Source organism: Dermacentor variabilis, chromosome 4, assembly GCF_050947875.1.
Source record: "Dermacentor variabilis isolate Ectoservices chromosome 4, ASM5094787v1, whole genome shotgun sequence".
Lineage (NCBI taxonomy): Eukaryota > Metazoa > Arthropoda > Arachnida > Ixodida > Ixodidae > Dermacentor > Dermacentor variabilis.
The window spans coordinates 83821667-83840062 of NC_134571.1; the positions used below are offsets into that span (position 1 = coordinate 83821667).

General features: G+C 42.6%; 1 protein-coding gene and 1 long non-coding RNA gene across 3 annotated transcripts in view; one reads left to right on the forward strand and one right to left on the reverse strand.

The window, feature by feature from the left end:
* The window catches only part of LOC142579447 (uncharacterized), a 46849-nt gene that overhangs the window by 6587 nt on the left and 21866 nt on the right, over positions 1–18396 (forward strand). The gene's annotated exons all lie outside the window — the stretch shown is intronic.
* msps (msps cytoskeleton-associated protein 5) overlaps positions 3875–18396 on the reverse strand; it is a 113264-nt gene continuing 98742 nt past the window's right edge. For both annotated transcript variants that reach the window (XM_075689613.1, XM_075689614.1), the window contains exons 29-32: positions 17953–18039; positions 8509–8704; positions 6295–6452; positions 3875–4239 (exon numbers count right to left, since the gene is read on the reverse strand). In XM_075689613.1, coding sequence (XP_075545728.1) covers positions 4099–4239; positions 6295–6452; positions 8509–8704; positions 17953–18039 — 582 coding nt within the window. In that variant the 3' untranslated portion in view covers positions 3875–4098. The remainder of the gene's footprint in view (positions 4240–6294; positions 6453–8508; positions 8705–17952; positions 18040–18396) is intronic.

Consider the following 18396-nt stretch of genomic DNA (forward strand, 5'->3'; position numbering starts at 1 on the left):
CGACACAGTCGAATGGCGCTGTCACCTCCCTTCTCACCAAAATTATTGGTTGGTTTAACAAGACCTTCATAACTGCTGGCTTCATATTCGTGTTACTTCCACCCTAGATGGCTTTGGACACGTCATTGGTCATCATCAACTGCAATGTATTCGGCAGTCGTTGGTAGTTCAGTGAATTCCTGAAGCAGTGCAGCTGCATGCAGGACTACTTCCAACATCGGCACCCTTGTCGAGTGCGTCGCTAGCGGTGCCGTTAGCGCTGGCACAGCTGGAGTGCACTTCGGCGACGTCTGCTGAGGGCTGTGGCGGTATCGTTACGCGGCGTTCGTTGTAAAGCAATGAATCAGTCGTCGGGGGCACCTAAATTGCTTCGCTGTACACACAATTTCGTTGTAAAGGCGCTCGCAATACGTATGAATGAGGAATTCTTGTCGGGAAATAGCCAATATATATATTTAATGTAGTTGCATTTACCAGTGCACTACCATGGTGCATACTGAATCACAACTCTGCCCATGATAAAAATATTTAGTAGGAGACAAAGGAACACGTGATATGCTTAAATTAAGTGACAATACCACATACATGATTCAATAATAATTAAACTATTGTTTGGTAAGCACATCTTTCTCTACACTGTGTAAAACGACGGGACGTGAAGTTGAAGACTGAAGACTTCACGTCGCACCTTTTCGCTCATCGCCCAGCTTTCAATATATACTAAAGACCATTTCTGATTGCTGGTCTGCATCTCCTATTCATTTATTGCATTTCTATTTTTGATCTAATCAAACTACTCGAGGACAGCATTCTGGAATTAGCATCCCAGAATATTGGAATGATTACCAGAACAATACACAGAGTCTTTTCGAAGCCCGGAATTGAGTTCAGAAGGGTGTTGGTGTATTCTATAAGCCATGTCCTACCAACAAGCCTGTTCAAGGTTGGAAGTTCTAAATTGTTGGTAGTTCAGTGCTATGTTCACTCCTGTTTTTATTGTGCTGTATAGCCCGGCATGGAATGGTGATTGGCGTACCTGGAGCACGTAGACGATTTCTAGTATCTGAAGTGATGCTCCTGCACCTGCTAGGGGAATAATTCATACAAACGCCCATGTGGGCGTACGTCCCTGTAAAGGGTCAAGGCTCACTAACAAGTGCAGCGGATGCCCACCATGCACTTTGAGTATCATCATCATCAGCTTATTTTATGTCCACTGCAGGACGAAGGCCTTTCCATGCGATCTCCAATTACCCCTGTCTTGTGCCAACCGATTCCAACTTTGGGCATACCTTCGTACAAAGACAGTCTGTGAAAGTGTGTTGCATGAAGTTAAGTGACCAACCTGCAGAAAAGCGATGCACAAAACATGCCACAAACATTTAGCTGTTGCAGTGGCTGCATGCATGAAACGGGCCTCCATGCTTACACATAATTACGTTTCCACATTAGGCCGCATGGCAATCAATGCGAAAAACAAAGACTGGAATATTGCATATGGTGTGGCCTCTTTGGTGGGGGATGACAGCGGAAGTGCATGGCGTCATTTGCACAGGTTATGTACAGTAGAACCTCGTTCATGCGTTTTGGAAAAAAAAAAAAAAAAAAGCGAGAATAAACGTACTAACCGGGAAAACGTACGATCCGAACTGAAAAAGAATTGACATATTCAACGAATGTTGACATCTACGTAATGCGAAGGGTCGCGCGGATCGTTGCGGCGTCGAGCTGGTGGTGCTTCGGCGGCCCGAGACGCGTTTTGTTGTTTTCCTATTGCGTTGTTTTAAGAGGTCGACAGGAAACTGAAACGAAATCGAGCTGGTGGGCACACACCGGATGCCGCCGAAGCTAAACATGATGCCCAAATAGCGCCGCCAGCAGCAGCGAACGGCGGCGCCTTTGGATTATCGCCTACTACAGGCGTGCACTACGCTACCAATGGCACTACGCACCATGCGCTGTAAAATAGATAGGTGAACACGCTTATCGCAATAGGTTCGACGGCGATAGCTGTGAATGCGGCGTGCGACGACTGGGGCGTAGATTTGCTGGCGCCGGAATAAGAAACTGTGCGCGCCACCATTAATTCCCGTGAGACGGGCGGCTATATGTTGTTGTCGATCGCGCGCGCCTCCCGCGCTTTCTTTTTAACATTGGATCTAGCGGCCAGGAAACGTATAAGATCGCAGTCTGGCCAGTAGGGAACGGTGACGCGTTTCGGTTATCGCCTATTAAAAGCCTGCGCTACGCTTCCGACGGCACGTACGCGTTGTGAAACAGCTAGGAGAAGATCCTACACTTTGATCTTAGCCGTACATAGGCAAAGATTCTTATTGCAATAGGATTGGCGGCAATAATGTGAATGCCGCGTCCGACGACCCCGGATATTTGCTGTTGCCAAAATCAGAAACTAAGTGCGCGTCGGCGTTTTCACGGGCGGGCGAGTACTGCGTTGAAGCTGCCGCGGCGGCTCGATTGTGCGCGCATCGCCCATTTTCTTGTTCACGTGAGATCTAGTGGCCGGAAAATGTATCACACGATCGCAGTTTGGCGATGTAGTGAACGTTGGTGCTTGAAAATCGTGTCTTTCGGGAACGCATGAACCGGTAAGAAATGAGCGTAACTCTATTGGGTCATTTTTGCATTTCCGATTGCGAACGTTGGCACCGGAAAAACGTACGTAGCGGGAACATATCAACGAGGTTCTACTGTATATGCACTTCTCTCCTGGAAGCATACGCCACGTAGACAACTGGCGGATCTGGAGCTCGGGTGGCCCGTAGGCCCAGCTGGTGCAAATCTATGGATATGCGCTGTGTTCAAGTGTTTAGACATCGGTTTGCGTGGGTTTATTTTGACATTTTTTTGCATGGGTTTGGATCACCTTGGCCCCTACCCGAAGTCCAGCTCTGGCAACCAGTGGACTGCTGTCTATTGATTATGTGATGAGCTATGCCATCACTCGTGCACTTCCCATGAGCTGTGCAACCGACGTTGCAGATTTCGTACTCCGGGATATCATTTTAGTACGTGGCACCCGGCGACAGCTCCTTACCGACCGCGCCATACTTTCCTCTCCCAAGTCAGTGCCGATATCCTACGCTCATGTTCTACCAAGCACAAACTGGCTACCTTTTATCATCCCCAGAACAATGGCCTTACTGAGCGACAATCTGATTATTATTGACATGCTGCTGAAATATGTTTCACCCGACCACAAGGACTGGGATGTGGCGCTGCCTTACGTCATTCGCCTATAATTCATCACACCACGGTACTGCTCGGTATTCCCCATTTTACTTGCTCTTCGTTTGTGACCCTGTATTGCCATTGGACGCTTCACTTCCCTTGGTACGGGATTCGAGGACAGAGTATGCCCGCGCCACCATCGCCCACGTTGACCATGCGCACCAGTTTGCCCATACTCGTTTGTTGGCATCGCAGCAAACTCAACGGCTCGCTTACAACCACCACCATCGTGACACATACTTTTCACTAGGCTCTCTCGTACTACTTCGGTCCCCTTGCGGCCAAGTGGGGCTCTCCGAGAAACTCCTTCCGTGCTACAAAGGCCCTTAATGCATTCTACGTCAAGTGACCAATGTCACTTACGAGATGAGCCCCGTGACCTCCCTCATGCCACCTGGTTCCACATCACCTGACGTACACATCTCTCGGCTTAAGCCTTACTATGTCCTTACCAATGGCCCTGTCTGAAGCACTGGGACAGTGCCTTTTCCGCCGGGGGTCGTGTTATGGTGGGAAAAGAGGACAATGTCGACGACGAAGTGGTAACAACCTCTCGGGATTCTTAGCTGCTGTTTATGTATCTCTTGTAAATACATAGTCCAAATAGTTTTGTACCCATGACATCTATAAAGAAAATAAAAGCCCTTTCTTGGTGGAATAATTTATTCGCGTCAATAAAACCAGTTTAAAAGCAGATAAACTAAAAGCAAATAATGAAGCCTAAGGGGTGCTACTAATAACGTTAATTTCCACATTTATTTACACAGGATGAATACGTTATTCGTCAAATGCGTGGTGCGGGCGAATAGCTCGCTGTCTGCTAAACAAGCACCTAAACTGCCCAGCTGCTCAGCAGTGAGACTCCTCCGGACTTCGACCACGATTCCTGAAGTCGGCGATGATCTGCTGCGCTGTTTTCGTCAAGTCCTCCGACTGCTGCACGATTTGCTGATACCTTGCCTCGTGAACATGCAGGGGTTCACTGAATATCTGCAATAGCACAAAATAACTATATTTCAGCAACAAAGGATAAACAACAGGGCAGCTACAGACTGTTAAAGGAGTAATGACATACTTCTGAAGTTACAGAGATGTTAAGCAGCATCTTTTTATGTGCAAGGAATGTGTGCTAGCAAGTATCAAGTTTGGGAGACCAAAGATACCTTAATATGATACTAAAGCTGGTCTCGAAATGCTGCACATGGCATCATTAACATTATTGCGAGATAATGACACAAAATTTTTGTGACATTGCATAGCAGTCAGGCTAGGTATGACGACGTTGCCAATAGGTAAAAATTAAATGAACAGGAGTGCTGTGCAAGTTCCTGGATGCTCTCAGACTGGCAGCTACAGCAATCGCAGGAATGGAGCGACCAATTCTGTGATGAAGTCAAATGATAATGCCTCCATCTCGTGGACTCTCAGGCTGGTTAGTATAAAAAGTATAATGAATTATTTAGGGTGCTTTGACGCTTTACAGTACCTTTTGTAGGTTTTAGAGGGTTGGCATTTTATTTCACGAAAAGACACAAAATGTCATGTGATGATGATGATTGTCTCCTTTGAAATGGGGCGGTAACAAACCCTGGCCTAGCCTGCTAGAGTTAATCAGGTATGCTATACATGCTTTTCATTCTAGCATTTGTGTATACATCTCCTTAATCTTCTTTATCTTATTTAAAACTTCTCTGTCTACATTTTAGCGTTACCTACGCCTGTAACGGATCCGGTAGTATCAATTCCATTCCCTGCTTTTCTTTCCGCCAATACTCTACACGTCTCTTGCTTATTTCGACCGCTGACCGGCTGATGCTTCCGTCCACATTAAATTCAAGCGCTTCTGGAAGGTGTACGTTACCTACGGGTGAATCCCTTTGCATTCCTTTAGGATGTGCTGAGTAGTCTCCGGATTTTTGCTGTGGAATACGCATGCCTCATCTTATTGCGAGTATTTGCTCCTGTATGTTTTTGTCCTTAGGAAAAGAGCTCGAGCCTCAAATAGCAAGGCAGTACCCTTTGCGTTATCATACAGATTTTCCTTTCTAATTTCTTTCTTCCCTTTCTTGTAAATCTCCATGGTCCTTATTGTTTCCATTCTTTGCATGCAATGTCAGTACTCCTTTAAACGCCACAGCAAGGGCCTGTCCAAAACAAGCGCAAACGTGCTGCTCCTTAACCAAAATACACAAAATGTTAATTCTGTGTGGAATACAAATGCAGATGACCCAGCAGAATAGGTGGAAGAACCCTTTACACCAATTTTATTATTTAAGCAACATCGTGTATGAAGTTTTAGCACACCAGTGCTACCTCTACTGTAGCGAGCCCCAGGATGAAGCAGTAATGAAGCACATGGATGACACAATATAGAAATTACAGTACAGCTGCCAGATAGATAGCGAAGCCACTAGCAAGATCAAAACACTTACAGTAATGCCAATGAAGCAAAAACAGTGCCAAGGCAAGGATTACAAACCATGGTCTTGAGCTAGCATGGCGAACTTGTTGCAAGGTCTAGGGAATAGATTTTGGGGAGCTTGTGGAATTGCTTTAATTGTGATATGATTATCCTAGCTGTCTGCTGTTAGCCATCTGGGAATGCTGTGCACGTGAGTGTCGTATTGCAGCCATACCTTCATTAGCAAAAAAAACCATTCCATAATATACATTTGCACCCAGCTGTTACAGTAATGGTTATTGTCATAGTTGTGCAAACAAAATAAAGAGTGTTCTTTTAATGACTGCCTTCAATCATTAAAAATGAGGAATGTGTGAATTTCATGAAGTTATTTTCAACAACAGCTTTAGAACAAATATTGCAACTGCAGAATTGATTCAGTGACTGAAGCATGTCCACTTTGCAGAAGTCTAGAGACTAGCACAGTGAGAATGCTCTTCTAAACAATGGCAGACAGCAGTTGCCGAAACATCTGGTGTGCCAAAATACTGTCGACATGATCTCTAAATACTATCGTAGAAGAACATTTGCAGCTCATGCACATGCAGTGGTATTTATTACTAGTAGAGGAAGAAGTGACTAACGTCGGGAATGTCTTCTGACGAGGGATAGTCATCGTTACTAAAGTGCCCCTTGACATTCAGCTGATCCAAGACTGCATTAAGGCGAGTTGCCCACTGTTTTCGATTCCAGTGCATGTAGTCTTTGGGGAGCTTCGACAAGTCTCCTTTCCGAGGACTACCTGGGGGAAAAATAAAAGAAGTGCAGAAAACATTGCATGACTCACAAAAACTGTAGCATGGCGACTTGTCTATTCACAAATGGCAAATGACATAAGAAATTGAAAGCAGCATACAAAACAGTTCACCAGCCATGAGCCCACTGTAATCAAGATCAAGACAGACTGAATTTAAGTCCAAGCTGATTGATTCACAAGAAGGGGCTTTTTATAGCTACCAGTATACTTTAGTGTGTGTATATATTATATATATATATATATGAAAGAGAGAGAGAGAGAGAGAGAGAGAGAGAGAGAGAGAGTGAGAGAGAGAGAGAGAGAGAGAGAGAGAGAGAGAGAGAGAGAGAGAGAGAGAGAGAGAGAGAGAGAGAGAGAAGTAATGAAACACAAAGAGGACAGTGGCAGGAATGTCTCGGCATCTTGGAGCAGGCAAAATCTACTTTTGGAGCCTGTATTTTGTGTTTGTGTGGTGGAAACCTTGCACCTGCTCCAAAGAAACAAAATTTAGTTTAGCATTCTCCTTAATTTACAATTATTTCCTCAAAAGAACTAGGAACAAAATGAGTGATTCACCACTGCAGGTGACTGACTGCAGTGAGCTTGCACTAAAAACTGTTTCCCAGCTGCGCTGGACAAAACTGCACAAGTTAATGAACATTAAAGGGGGACTAAAGAAAAATATTACATCCATTTCATCTGATAAAATCTTTCAAAAGATATTCTTGCTTTCTAGGAAGAGCTAAGTGTGTCCCCATAGATGTACTTCTTCCAGTTGACGTTACATACATTTACTATTTGCACACATTTTGTGACACTTCTTTCATGCACATTACACGCACAGATCATTCCCATGGAATTACAGCTCCGACAAACTTGAAATACAAAAAGAATACACACACTTAAGTCACCCAATTCAGCTATTTTTTTCTATCAGTATTACAAGTTCAGGGAGCACATTTACTTCTACAAAATGTCATCATATAGATGAAAAGTTCATATAATGCTTAAATTGAGGTGCATAAAAAGTGAATTTCCTCAACATTATTTAATAACTGGGTTATCTGATCTTCCAATATCTGATCAAGGTTTTGATCTTGATGCGCATAATTTGTTCAGGTGAATGGTGTTCTGGGTAGTTTGGTATCACGACATGAACAAATGCAGCTAATAAGTACAGTGGTGCTATACTTTGTATTGCATTGCGCTGTAGCTCCCCAACTTTTGCACTGCTGAAAGTATGTCATGGGGCAGCAACGGCGCAATTTAGATAAACATTTTTTTTTAGCAGTACGGGCAACAAATTTCAGTTAGTGCAGATTGGCGCAGCATTCCCAGTACTAAGAAAGCGCACATCTGCAGACCTAGCCAGCACTAAATTATTTAAGCCACTCTGCCACACGAAAATGTGCTGCAATATTATATCGCCTGTTGGCTTTTCAAGTGCAAGGCTTATGTACGGCTCCATTGAAGTGCAACAGGTTACAGGAATGCCACATCACTTCAACACACTTTAACACGCAATGCCAGTGTGCTTGGAGCTACGATCTCACACATGTTGCCCAACATGCCTGTGCTACCAAAGAGACAACATATAATAAATTGGCAACCACATATAATGTATTTCAGCTGAGATTCTGGTGCAGACTTGATACATTTATTATTGTACCTTAAGCAGCAATGATGAATAGATTTCAAAGGTAACTTCAGCAAGGACATTTTTTGCATCTTAAAAGGAGATTATGATTCTCCAACACCATGCACAATCTACAAAAGTGTGGTGTCAGTCAGTTCGCACTGCTGCAGCTCAATGCAGTCATGGTCTCACTCCCATGTACAGTTCGCAATGGATGAGAGGTTAGCCTACTAGGCTGGTGCTGCGGCTTAAATGCAAGCATGTGAACAAGATTTACCTACCCTGTGCTTTCAGATCACAACAAACAAAGGTGCTTGCAACATTGGCCACATGAAAAGGAACGTCTTTAAAGCTGCTGCAGTGTGCATTAGCAGCAGCTGAACATTGGCTGCAAGCAGGTGCAAAAGAACTGAACATTTTGCTTACTAGAGTAGCTGTGGCGATTGGTATCGTTCATGCGCAGAGGAAGAACGTGTGCTACATTGGAGCCTGGAGGTTGCCTTTCAAGTTCGTTTAGCCGTGTTCGCACTAGCTCGCGGATGTGGGGTGCAAGGCTGCGGTAAAGCTGGTCCACATTGATGCCTGGGTTCTTCTTACACAGCCGGTGCAGTACCTGAATGTTCTGGAAAAGGAAAGCAAATAAAACTCTGGCAGAGAATAAGTCGTGAAACATTCCAACAGCGCTGCCAATACAAAGAGAGACATATATATTCAAGTTCGTTTTTCTTAATGTTGCTCGCCATAAATAGCGTCACGTGTACTTACATTTTGCAGGCGACCGCTTTTTATCAGACTAATCACTGTTAGCAAGTTGCTGCTCAAAACATGATGCGCCCTACTGTATCCAAAATTTCATGTTGCCTATTCTATGGCATAGCCTTTTCTTATGTGTGAAACACAAATAGTTTTGTACATTCTTGAATGTATGTGAGCACCAGTGATCACTTTGAAATGCACAGCAATGTGTGTATAAATAGTGGATAAACTTAAGGGTCTGTCAAGTTTTGACAACCAATAACTGTGCTCAATGTGGTCATGATTTCAACATCGCTCACTTTTCTAGGCACAAGTTCGCCAGATAAAGAGTGATTTTTAACTCTCGCTAAGCATTGAGTCTTTCTTCACCATCACGATAACGTGACATTATGGCTTGTTGGCCAGGCCACCTTGCCTGGTCAGCAATTTAGAGCAGGACATGACAAAGCCAAGAAGGCTAGCAGGGTTCAATTGAATCTGGTATCATGCACATTCGGATGCAATCGCTACGAAAAAAATTTGGGGTAAACCCCAACTTATAGGGTCTACCGTCCCAAAGCAACACATGAAGTACGAGAGATGCCATACCAAAGAACTCTGAATTCAACCCCATGAGGTTCTTAAACGTACATCTAAATTGAACATTTCTGCATGTTTGCCCCCAACGAAAAGCAAACATCGTGCATGGAAATCGGTCGCACGACAATGTGCTCGGCAGTACAAAGTCTTCACAGCCACAGCCACCTAGTGGCCACATTGGGTCCCTGCTCTTAAGCACTTTTGCATTTCTGATGACAGCATACAGGACAAACATTCTCCTGGGCTTTGCTGGCTTATGCATTCAGTATTGAACTCAGACAGTGGCTGACAGCATAATAGTTGAAGCCATGTAAGCAGCCTAGATGAGGATAAGCGTTTTCCAAGACAACTTAAAATGTTGCAAACTGAAAAGACTTTCTAGAGGGACAACATCTGACAATACAGCTGTCCACAATACCATAGCTCTACACTAGAAACCAAATTTGAGAACATTCGCTAAAGCAATGGACTATAAATGTCAGCTATTATAACCTAGCTACCATAGGCTACATATGCTCGGAAGGGTGACTGAAAAGGCACTGCATCTTACGCACCAAACAAATGTGCCTGAAAAGAAAAAAAAGAAAAAGGAAAAAGGAAGCATTCCACCTAAAAGTACTGGATTTGTGCCACACTATAACCCCAGACCACTGCAAGCCACTTTTCAACAACTAAACTTCAGCAGTTGAGATAATCAGGCATCACTAGCTTACAGGTTAATTTCACCAGTGTTTCAATTCTAATGTAAACATCAAGCATGAAATATGGTTCTCAACATGGAACTGAAGTACACACATCACTGATACAAGTAATCTCCAAGCCAAATGAACCAGTGTAAATGGAGACACTCGATCCTCTTTTAAGAAAATGAATTGTCCTTTGTGCTCCAAAACATAAGGTTGAACAGATGCAAGATCTTTGACAAGAGAGCAAGTAGTACTTCGCAAGTATTTTCAAATGAGGTGGAAGATAATACTTTTACAGTAATCTTATCTTGAGCACCAACTGAATGTTCAATTTTATATGGTGCACCCTACAGAACAGTGAATGTAAAACTACCTAGATAAGCACTAGCTGTACCGTGGAGGGCCACAACTTATTGAAATAAACTTTCCTCTATACTGGTGCTTATGCTCCGCAAGTGACGAGAAATGCTGCCTTGTCAAACCAGGGAAATGACTGCAATAATACTGGACAAAGCGGGCTACATAAATATCTGCATAAATAGCTGCATGAATACGGCTGCATGAATGCATACTTGTATATTGGCAAATGTAGCTGGACTGCCAGCTTGGCAACGTGAGGTATGCACGCGGTCATCGCGTAGACAGCAAGCACTCTGGAGCACGCACCCTAAAAAGGTTCACGGTTGATGTTGCGAGTGCGTGGCAAATTGTCAGAGGGCTTACCTCGGCTAAGTTGGTTGGCGCACCATGCAGTTAATAGGACAGACTGGGATCTAGCTAGAAATAAAATCATGATCACTACATGACATCTTTGCTGTTAAGATAAAGGTTCTGGTCCAATGCTATGAACAGGGCCCCCTAATGAGGAATCCTATTTTAACTCGTGAAGTGCTCGCCTAAGGCAACCACTGAATGAGGTTTGTTTAAATTGAAAGGTCATTCTTGTTGTTGTTGGGAGCAAGTTTCTTGTTTAGATGTCCAGATCTGTTACAAAAATTTATTAGAAGAAAAAAAGCGAGGCATCAGGCGTAAAAGCCCATAAACTTACAACAAAAGCAGATATGGCAATTCTACAAGCAGCACCTATTGGAGCACCTGAAGCAAACAAAATACACGCTTCAAATGGCCCTGAAGCCGCCACTAGATTTTCATTGCGGAATAAAACGAACATTCGCCAAGAGGTTAGTTTTACCTCTTGGCTAGTGTTCATTTTATTCCACTATGTTCATTCCTCACCAAACAAGTTCCCGTCGAACTCTGGATTACGCTAGTTTTTCAGTGAAACTTGCTAAAACCTGTATATCTGAAGCATTTCATGCAAAATATAAATCACTTAGCCAGCAAGCCAGACAATCCGTGTACAAGTTTATTATTCACAAGCACAAAATGTACACACGAGTTGTTACTGCTACAGTGAATGCAAATTGGGGTGAACACCTTGCAGAGGCTCGCGCATGCACAGCAACATCCAGCAACAGCGAATGCAAGGCAGACAAACAAAACACAGTCTGACTACTAATGATGTTGAAAGCTGAAACCTCAAGAGGCATGCAATGAAAAAAAAAATATATATATAGCTGCATGAATGCACACTTGTATGTCGGCAGATGCAGCAGGCCTGCCACCTCAGCAAGATGAGTCACTCGTAAGACAGGAGTCCTACAGTCGAGTCTCTCACAATAATAGCTTTAGGCAGCAAAAAAACAAGATTTGACAAGCATAGAGGCAAGTGTCTACGTTGCAGTGTACAAGTTCACGGCAAGGCCACAAAGCTAAATTTTTTGCTTGAGAAGTCTACAAAAGAAAGAAAAAAATCAGCTCTCAAGGAGAATAACTTGTTCGTAATCAAATGGAACGACACAGAAAGACATGACAGTTTAAAAAGGCTGGAAACAATAAAAGCCATAAAAACTAACAGAAAGATGACATGTCCATGCCCTCCTCTATGGCATTTTGCATGTGACTAATTGATGTCAATATTTTGTGGAAAGCAGCAACGAAAGAGGCAATGATGAGAAGAGTGAAACTGTTTTTCAAGTTCTGATTTGTTTTAACAGTTTTTCCAGACTGCCTTTATGAAAAAGTTTGCTGAATTTTGTTGTAAGCTGTTATTTTTACTGATCGTATGTTCATATTAGTTTCCCTATTTTTCCCCAAGAGGTGTAATCAGAAGCATGAATCATATGAAGGGGTGAAATGTATGTGTGAAATACAATACAGCCTAAAAAAGAAAAAAAATTTTTTTTACACATCCAATATCAATAAAGATCTTCCATCCAGTCAGCAAACTCGCAAGTAATGTTAGTCAAGGCATAATGCTTCTGTAAAGCAAGGTGTGGAATTCGTCTTACTCAACAAAATACATCAACATGCTGTACTTGAGAAACAAAACGGGGCAGCATTCACACAGGCTTGCATTGGCTTAATCATATCCAAAGCACTTCAGACATGCACCAGATGATTCCGTGGCAGAAACAAGACCTTTCACAGATTAACTATCCCATACCAGCAGGCATAAATTCTGGATAATGGAGAGCTTTTTAGTGCGGACATATGTGCGCTAATGTTCGAGGGTTTCATGTCCTGGAATTGCATAGTGATCTATGAGGGATGGTGTAGTGGAGGGCTCTGGATTATACTGACCACCTGGATTTGGCTAACGACAACATGGTACATTAGTGCTCTTACATTTCACCCTTGTTGGATTGTGGCTGCCATGTCTGGGAATCCTACCTGCTATCCTGTGCTCAACGGCGCAATGCCACAGAGTCTGCGTTAAGTATATTTAAAGGACCCCTAAACAAACACGAGGTCAAAATTTTGTTTATAGTGGCAGTTGTGCAAGAGTCTACAACAGTCGCAAGACTTTTTGAAAATGACGCTGCCAAAGCAGAGTTAGACACTTGATGATCAAGAATGCCAGCTGCCATGCAGCTTACCCTCTCCTTCGCGTCTCTCCCCTTGAGCAGTCCCTTCTCACTGTGTACTCCTGTGAACTCCTAAATGGCATGTGGACACTACATTATTACAAACGTCATGTCCACATTTCTCTTTCCTAGTTTCAAAACACCGTCCACATCCGGTTGACATGACTTTGCATTTTTCGTCTACCTACTGTCGCTGCCATGCCAGCCTGTGCTCCGTATTCCCGTGAAGCAGTGCCACGAGGCACCCTGTGTTGCAAATGATATGCGATCACTGCCCGTTTTGTTTACAATACGTTGTTAGCGGCCTGACAACACACCTCACAAACAGAAAAGAGAAAGCACAAACAGACAGACGAAGGAGGCATTCTGTACGCAATATGTGTGTATATTTGAAATGTGTAAAAAGAAAATGTCAGGGGTTGTTTAAGTGGAAACAGGAGAGGAGTGTCAACAGCGGCACTGACAGCATCATCGAATGTTGTCAGGTGCTTCTGGATTCAAGCTGAATGCAGAGGAATGTTTTGTTTTTCTCTAGTGTGATGCTTCTTGGTGGAGAAAGACATACTGTAAGAAACTCTGCACTGTGGCACTACCATCTTCTTGCCGGCAGAAAAGAGGACACATCCGCAGAATGAAATAACGAGGTTCGTGTGGTGTAGTTGAGCAAAGAGTCACAAGTACATTGCCGCCAGCTCAGCTGTTTGCGACTCCATCCCGTACTCTGCTAAAATGCTTAAACTAAGAATGTACATATTGGCTATGAAAGAGCTAACCATAAAAAATCAGATAGCAAGTTTCATTTACATTTAAATGTCTCAATGTTCGTAAATGCAACCTTTAAATGCAAAAACAGCAATGTACGCAACTTCTACCACAAGTGATCTTACAAGATCAGGAACATGAACACGTAATTGTGGGAAAGAAGGTAGACTACCAGAACACTAATCCAGGTGCAGTACGTGATTCATTAAAGTTGAGCACTAGGGGAAAAAAAAAGAAAGGAAAAGTTGAACTATTGTGAACCTTCAAAGTGCACTGTAGATAAGATTTAAAGGGGCCCCAAAACAGCTTTTAGCAGAGTATCAAAAGAAAGTGAACCATCGAACACTTCATGAATTCGCTTCCATGATAATTTTTCTGCATTAATCAAGTTCTTACTATGCATAAGAAAATCTGCCACATTATTCCTACTATTGGAAGCTACAAGCCCTTACTGGCTTAAGCCAATGCTCCAAACAGCGACACATGCAAACAGTTTCAGCAATAAATCGGTCAATAATGTTGCTTTAATAATAATAATAATAATATTAATAATAATAATAATAATAATAATAATAATAATAATAATAATAATAATAATAATAATAATAATAATAATAAGTACAGTTTACCGAAATAAAAGATGACAATGCAGGCATGCTCAGAAACTTTTTACCCATAGCTAAATTAAAATGAGCAATGTGACCGAAAGCGCAGTTGACGCGTTTTGCATTTGCTTCCACTTCAGGTCTACCTGAAGCTTTAAATGAATGCAGATAAACTGGAAAAACAAGCTTTTCAAGCTTATAGGTATTATGAACCAAAGTAACAGCCTGGAAAAAGAATACTGTACTTAGGGATAGGAACACTAATTGAAAATGCAATCCCTCTCAATGCATAAAGAAAACTTTCAGCATAGTGAACTCAAGTAGATAACTTTTGTGCGTGAAGAGAGGAAACATTCATAACGATTTGTTTTTTGTGAATTCTTTACATAGATTAAAAAGCTGCCTATTGCACTTTTATTTTAATATTGTGCTACACGATGAGCATGCACAGCAAGCCAGAAGGATAATGAGAGGCAACATTTTATTTACTGCCGTTGGCACATAGCCACCACTTCCCACTTTGCTCATTTCATTGTTTATTAGTGTTGCCTACATTCTAGTGTGTGACTGTGCGTTTGAAGCATTTGTTTGTGCATGCGTATGTTTTCTTTGTCTTTTATTCTCATTTATTACACCTGGTGTAGCATGCCAAGCCTCAGAGGCCAACCTCTCCAGCTACCATTAAAGTTTCTCTTTTGCATACTGGTTCATGTATACTATTTCGTTGTGATCCAATACTGAGATATACAAAACAAGGGGTAAACCACTTGTAGCGAGCTGCATAGCAGTGAGTGTTCAGAAGCCCAATGGCACTAGTGGCTTTTCTAGCAGTCTACGTCAAGAAAAGGAAAGAAGAAGAAGAAAAAGAGAGGCAATATTTTTCCACAATCGCTATGTTCTGCACTCCCTGAGTGTTTCAATCTTCTGCTCTACCTTTCTACCATCGTTGCACAATTTCTTCGACAAGTTAGATCAACTATGGCTGAGCCAGAGTTTCTCTTTAAGGTGCACAATGTCGTTTCAAACTATGTGTATTCTACTGTTGAAATGAAGCTTGCTCATTTTGTACTAGTAGTACTACTGTGTGGGAGAGAGCCTGTGTTTCCACAAGAGATGGATAAAATTGTGCTTGTATATAGTGGTATTTGTAATATCCCCCAAAATGTAGTAATTATACCAGAGTGCCTAATCAAACTTCCGTGAGCTGGTGCATTCACCGCTACAGTGGTGAACATATCTTAAAACATGCTGCTCCTTTGCCCCACACAATTAGTGCTTTCTGCTGTGTTGCTATAGCATTGCCTAGTTAAGGCTAGGGCTGGGCGATCAATAGATTAACCTCCTGATTAATCAATTAACTCTTTACCTACCACACCCATTGAGCAATGTTAGCCCACTAACGATAGTTTCGAACGGCGTTTTCAAGACCTTCTGTGCCACTTATGGACACTACGCCATGCGACATATGGTAGGAGAACTAAATCTTACGGAGTTAGCGTCCTTTTCCTCGCTTGGCGGCGACTTTTGAATTAGCATCGAAGATGCGTGCGTGCTCTTCAGAGTTGAAAACAAAAATGGCCACCTCCAAAACATCGCATATCTTGCGATTCCACTGCGTCTGCGCCAACTTTATCGACCGCTCAAGCAACAGCGAGTCAGAGGATGCTGCCTTTTCATCTGACCGATTCTGAGAGTGACGATCATGGAAACCAACCTGGACCTTGAACATGCACCACTAGTTTGCACTCCTCTGCCAGCTGAAGCCATTCAGCACTAGCCAGCTAACATTGAGAGGTACCGAAACAGCAAGAAATCTTGCATGACAGCAAAATGCAGCACAAAAGAGTTTACTGTAAGACTTGCAACGTTCCCCTATGTTTCACATTGAGAAGCTGCTTTACTACATGGCACAGCCAGCTGTAGGGTTTCCAGATAAATTGCTGTAGTGTAAGTAGTGTTCAAGGAAAACTTGATTTACTTGCAGATAGTGACTACATATAAGCAAAGCATTTTGAATACTTCAAAAATTTTACAGCATTTTTTCTCTTTTTAAATACAAGTGCATCTTTGAAGTTTTTCACTTTTATTCTACAATTTTGTTTTTGGCAATTTGTATTTTTCTTATGATATACATTTAGTAAATAAAAGTTGTAAGCCTGAAAAGTGGATTCATTCTGCTTTGCTGTCAATATTGCATAAAATTTTGAGCGAAATAGTTTCTTCAGAAAAAAAAATCTAGTGTAACCTACAAAAAAACAGCCATTTTTCCCAAGGCAGGGAAAGCGTTAATGCTTTAATCACAACTAAGTCTTTTTTTTCTTTTTAGTCACGAATAAATGTGAGCTTAACCAATCAAGTGGTTAAGCTCACATTACCAAAACCAGGCTAGTGACAGCATTGACGCCACTGCTTCACTTGCTGAACAAGAAGGAAGGGAACAGGTTCCGACTACGGCCACATATGCGAGCTGAACTTTGAACATATCAACAGATTCTGTCATGTGTTCCCATTCCTGTTTGTGTGCTCACACGTGTGTGCAGCATTTTATTTTAGCCAGAAAAAGGGGGAGATAATTAGAGGCATCTTACTTTCCTTCGGCGCTTGATGAAAGGAGGCATGGTGCAGAATGAACATGGACGCTGCCCCATTTAGCTTTTTTGCCAAAAGGAGTCGACGACTTGACACATGAAAGGGGCCCTGAAACACTTCTAACTTATCATAGATAGACATCACTATTAAATTATGTTGCCTCACGAATCTCTTCCCGCAAAAGTTTTTCAAATTCTTCCAAGCACAAACAAAGTTAGACAGTTATCGGATCAATCAGCAGCTTTCTGTCTCCTTTCATTTCCTTTAGTGCGCTGGAAGCTACACAGGGGAGACGGCAAGGGGGTGCGCATTACAGTGAAACTGAAGTGTGCATTACAATGAAAATGAGGCTCCACTTGCCACAATGAACCTGAAATATTTAATAAATACATAGAAGTTAAAACAGGACCTAAACTCACATTCACGTGGAGCTACAACAATGAGATTTTAATACATACTTCTACTTCCTGGAGCACTGTAGCAATGTGAGGTTCACTGCAAGGATGCAAGGCTCAAACACAAGTGAGCTGGGAGCAATATTTGGCTCGTATAGGACAAACTGCGAGGCCTCTTGATCAGCAGTTAATCTGCCATGTTGAAAAGTTGTTCTTGGGCCCCCTTAAAAAGAAGTACCCCGCAGGTGTGGTACGACTACAGCATGTGGCAGACAAACTCTGCCCCTGCATGCCCTTCACAACAAACAATGGGCCAAGCGTTATCATCACATACTTTCTGTTCCACACGGGAGACATGTTGCGCAGCAATCCACAAATAAGAAAAAGAAAAGCAGGCATTCTATCTTACAACAGTTACTATCACAGTAGGTACCATTTGGCAAGGCACAGTCTCATCAAAAGTCCGTAGCACAGAAAGAAAAAAAAAAGAGCAAATGGAATGCCAAAGTGTCCTTGGGAGTTTGGCCACAGTCAATGTTTTCTAAGACGGCGATAAGGCAGTCAAGCCTACCTCGTCAAAGTCGTCTTCACTGCTCAACTTGTGCATCACATTCTTGAACTGCTGGTGAACACTCTTCTGCTCAGATTCATCGTTGCTCTGGTAGCACAAATTGAGGAGTGGGAGAGAAAAAAAAAGTTTTCATGTGAGCTTCTAGCTGCACCAAGTAAGACAACATCAAACAACATCAGTAAACCTAGCCTGGTTTTAATTTGAGTCTGATGACCCAAAGAAACCACACAGTGGTTGAGGGGAACGCTACAGTGGTAGTTCTAGATTAGCCTTGACTACTTGGGGTCCTTTAACATGCACTCGAAGCTCATAGTAACATCGCAGGTAACATTAGAACCCTCCCGCAACCCCGCGTTCTAAAAAAGTTTCTCTAGGTTCCCCCAGCACACTGAGTAGTGTTTGGACAAAATAAGCACTATCCCATGGTTCATACAGGGCAGAATT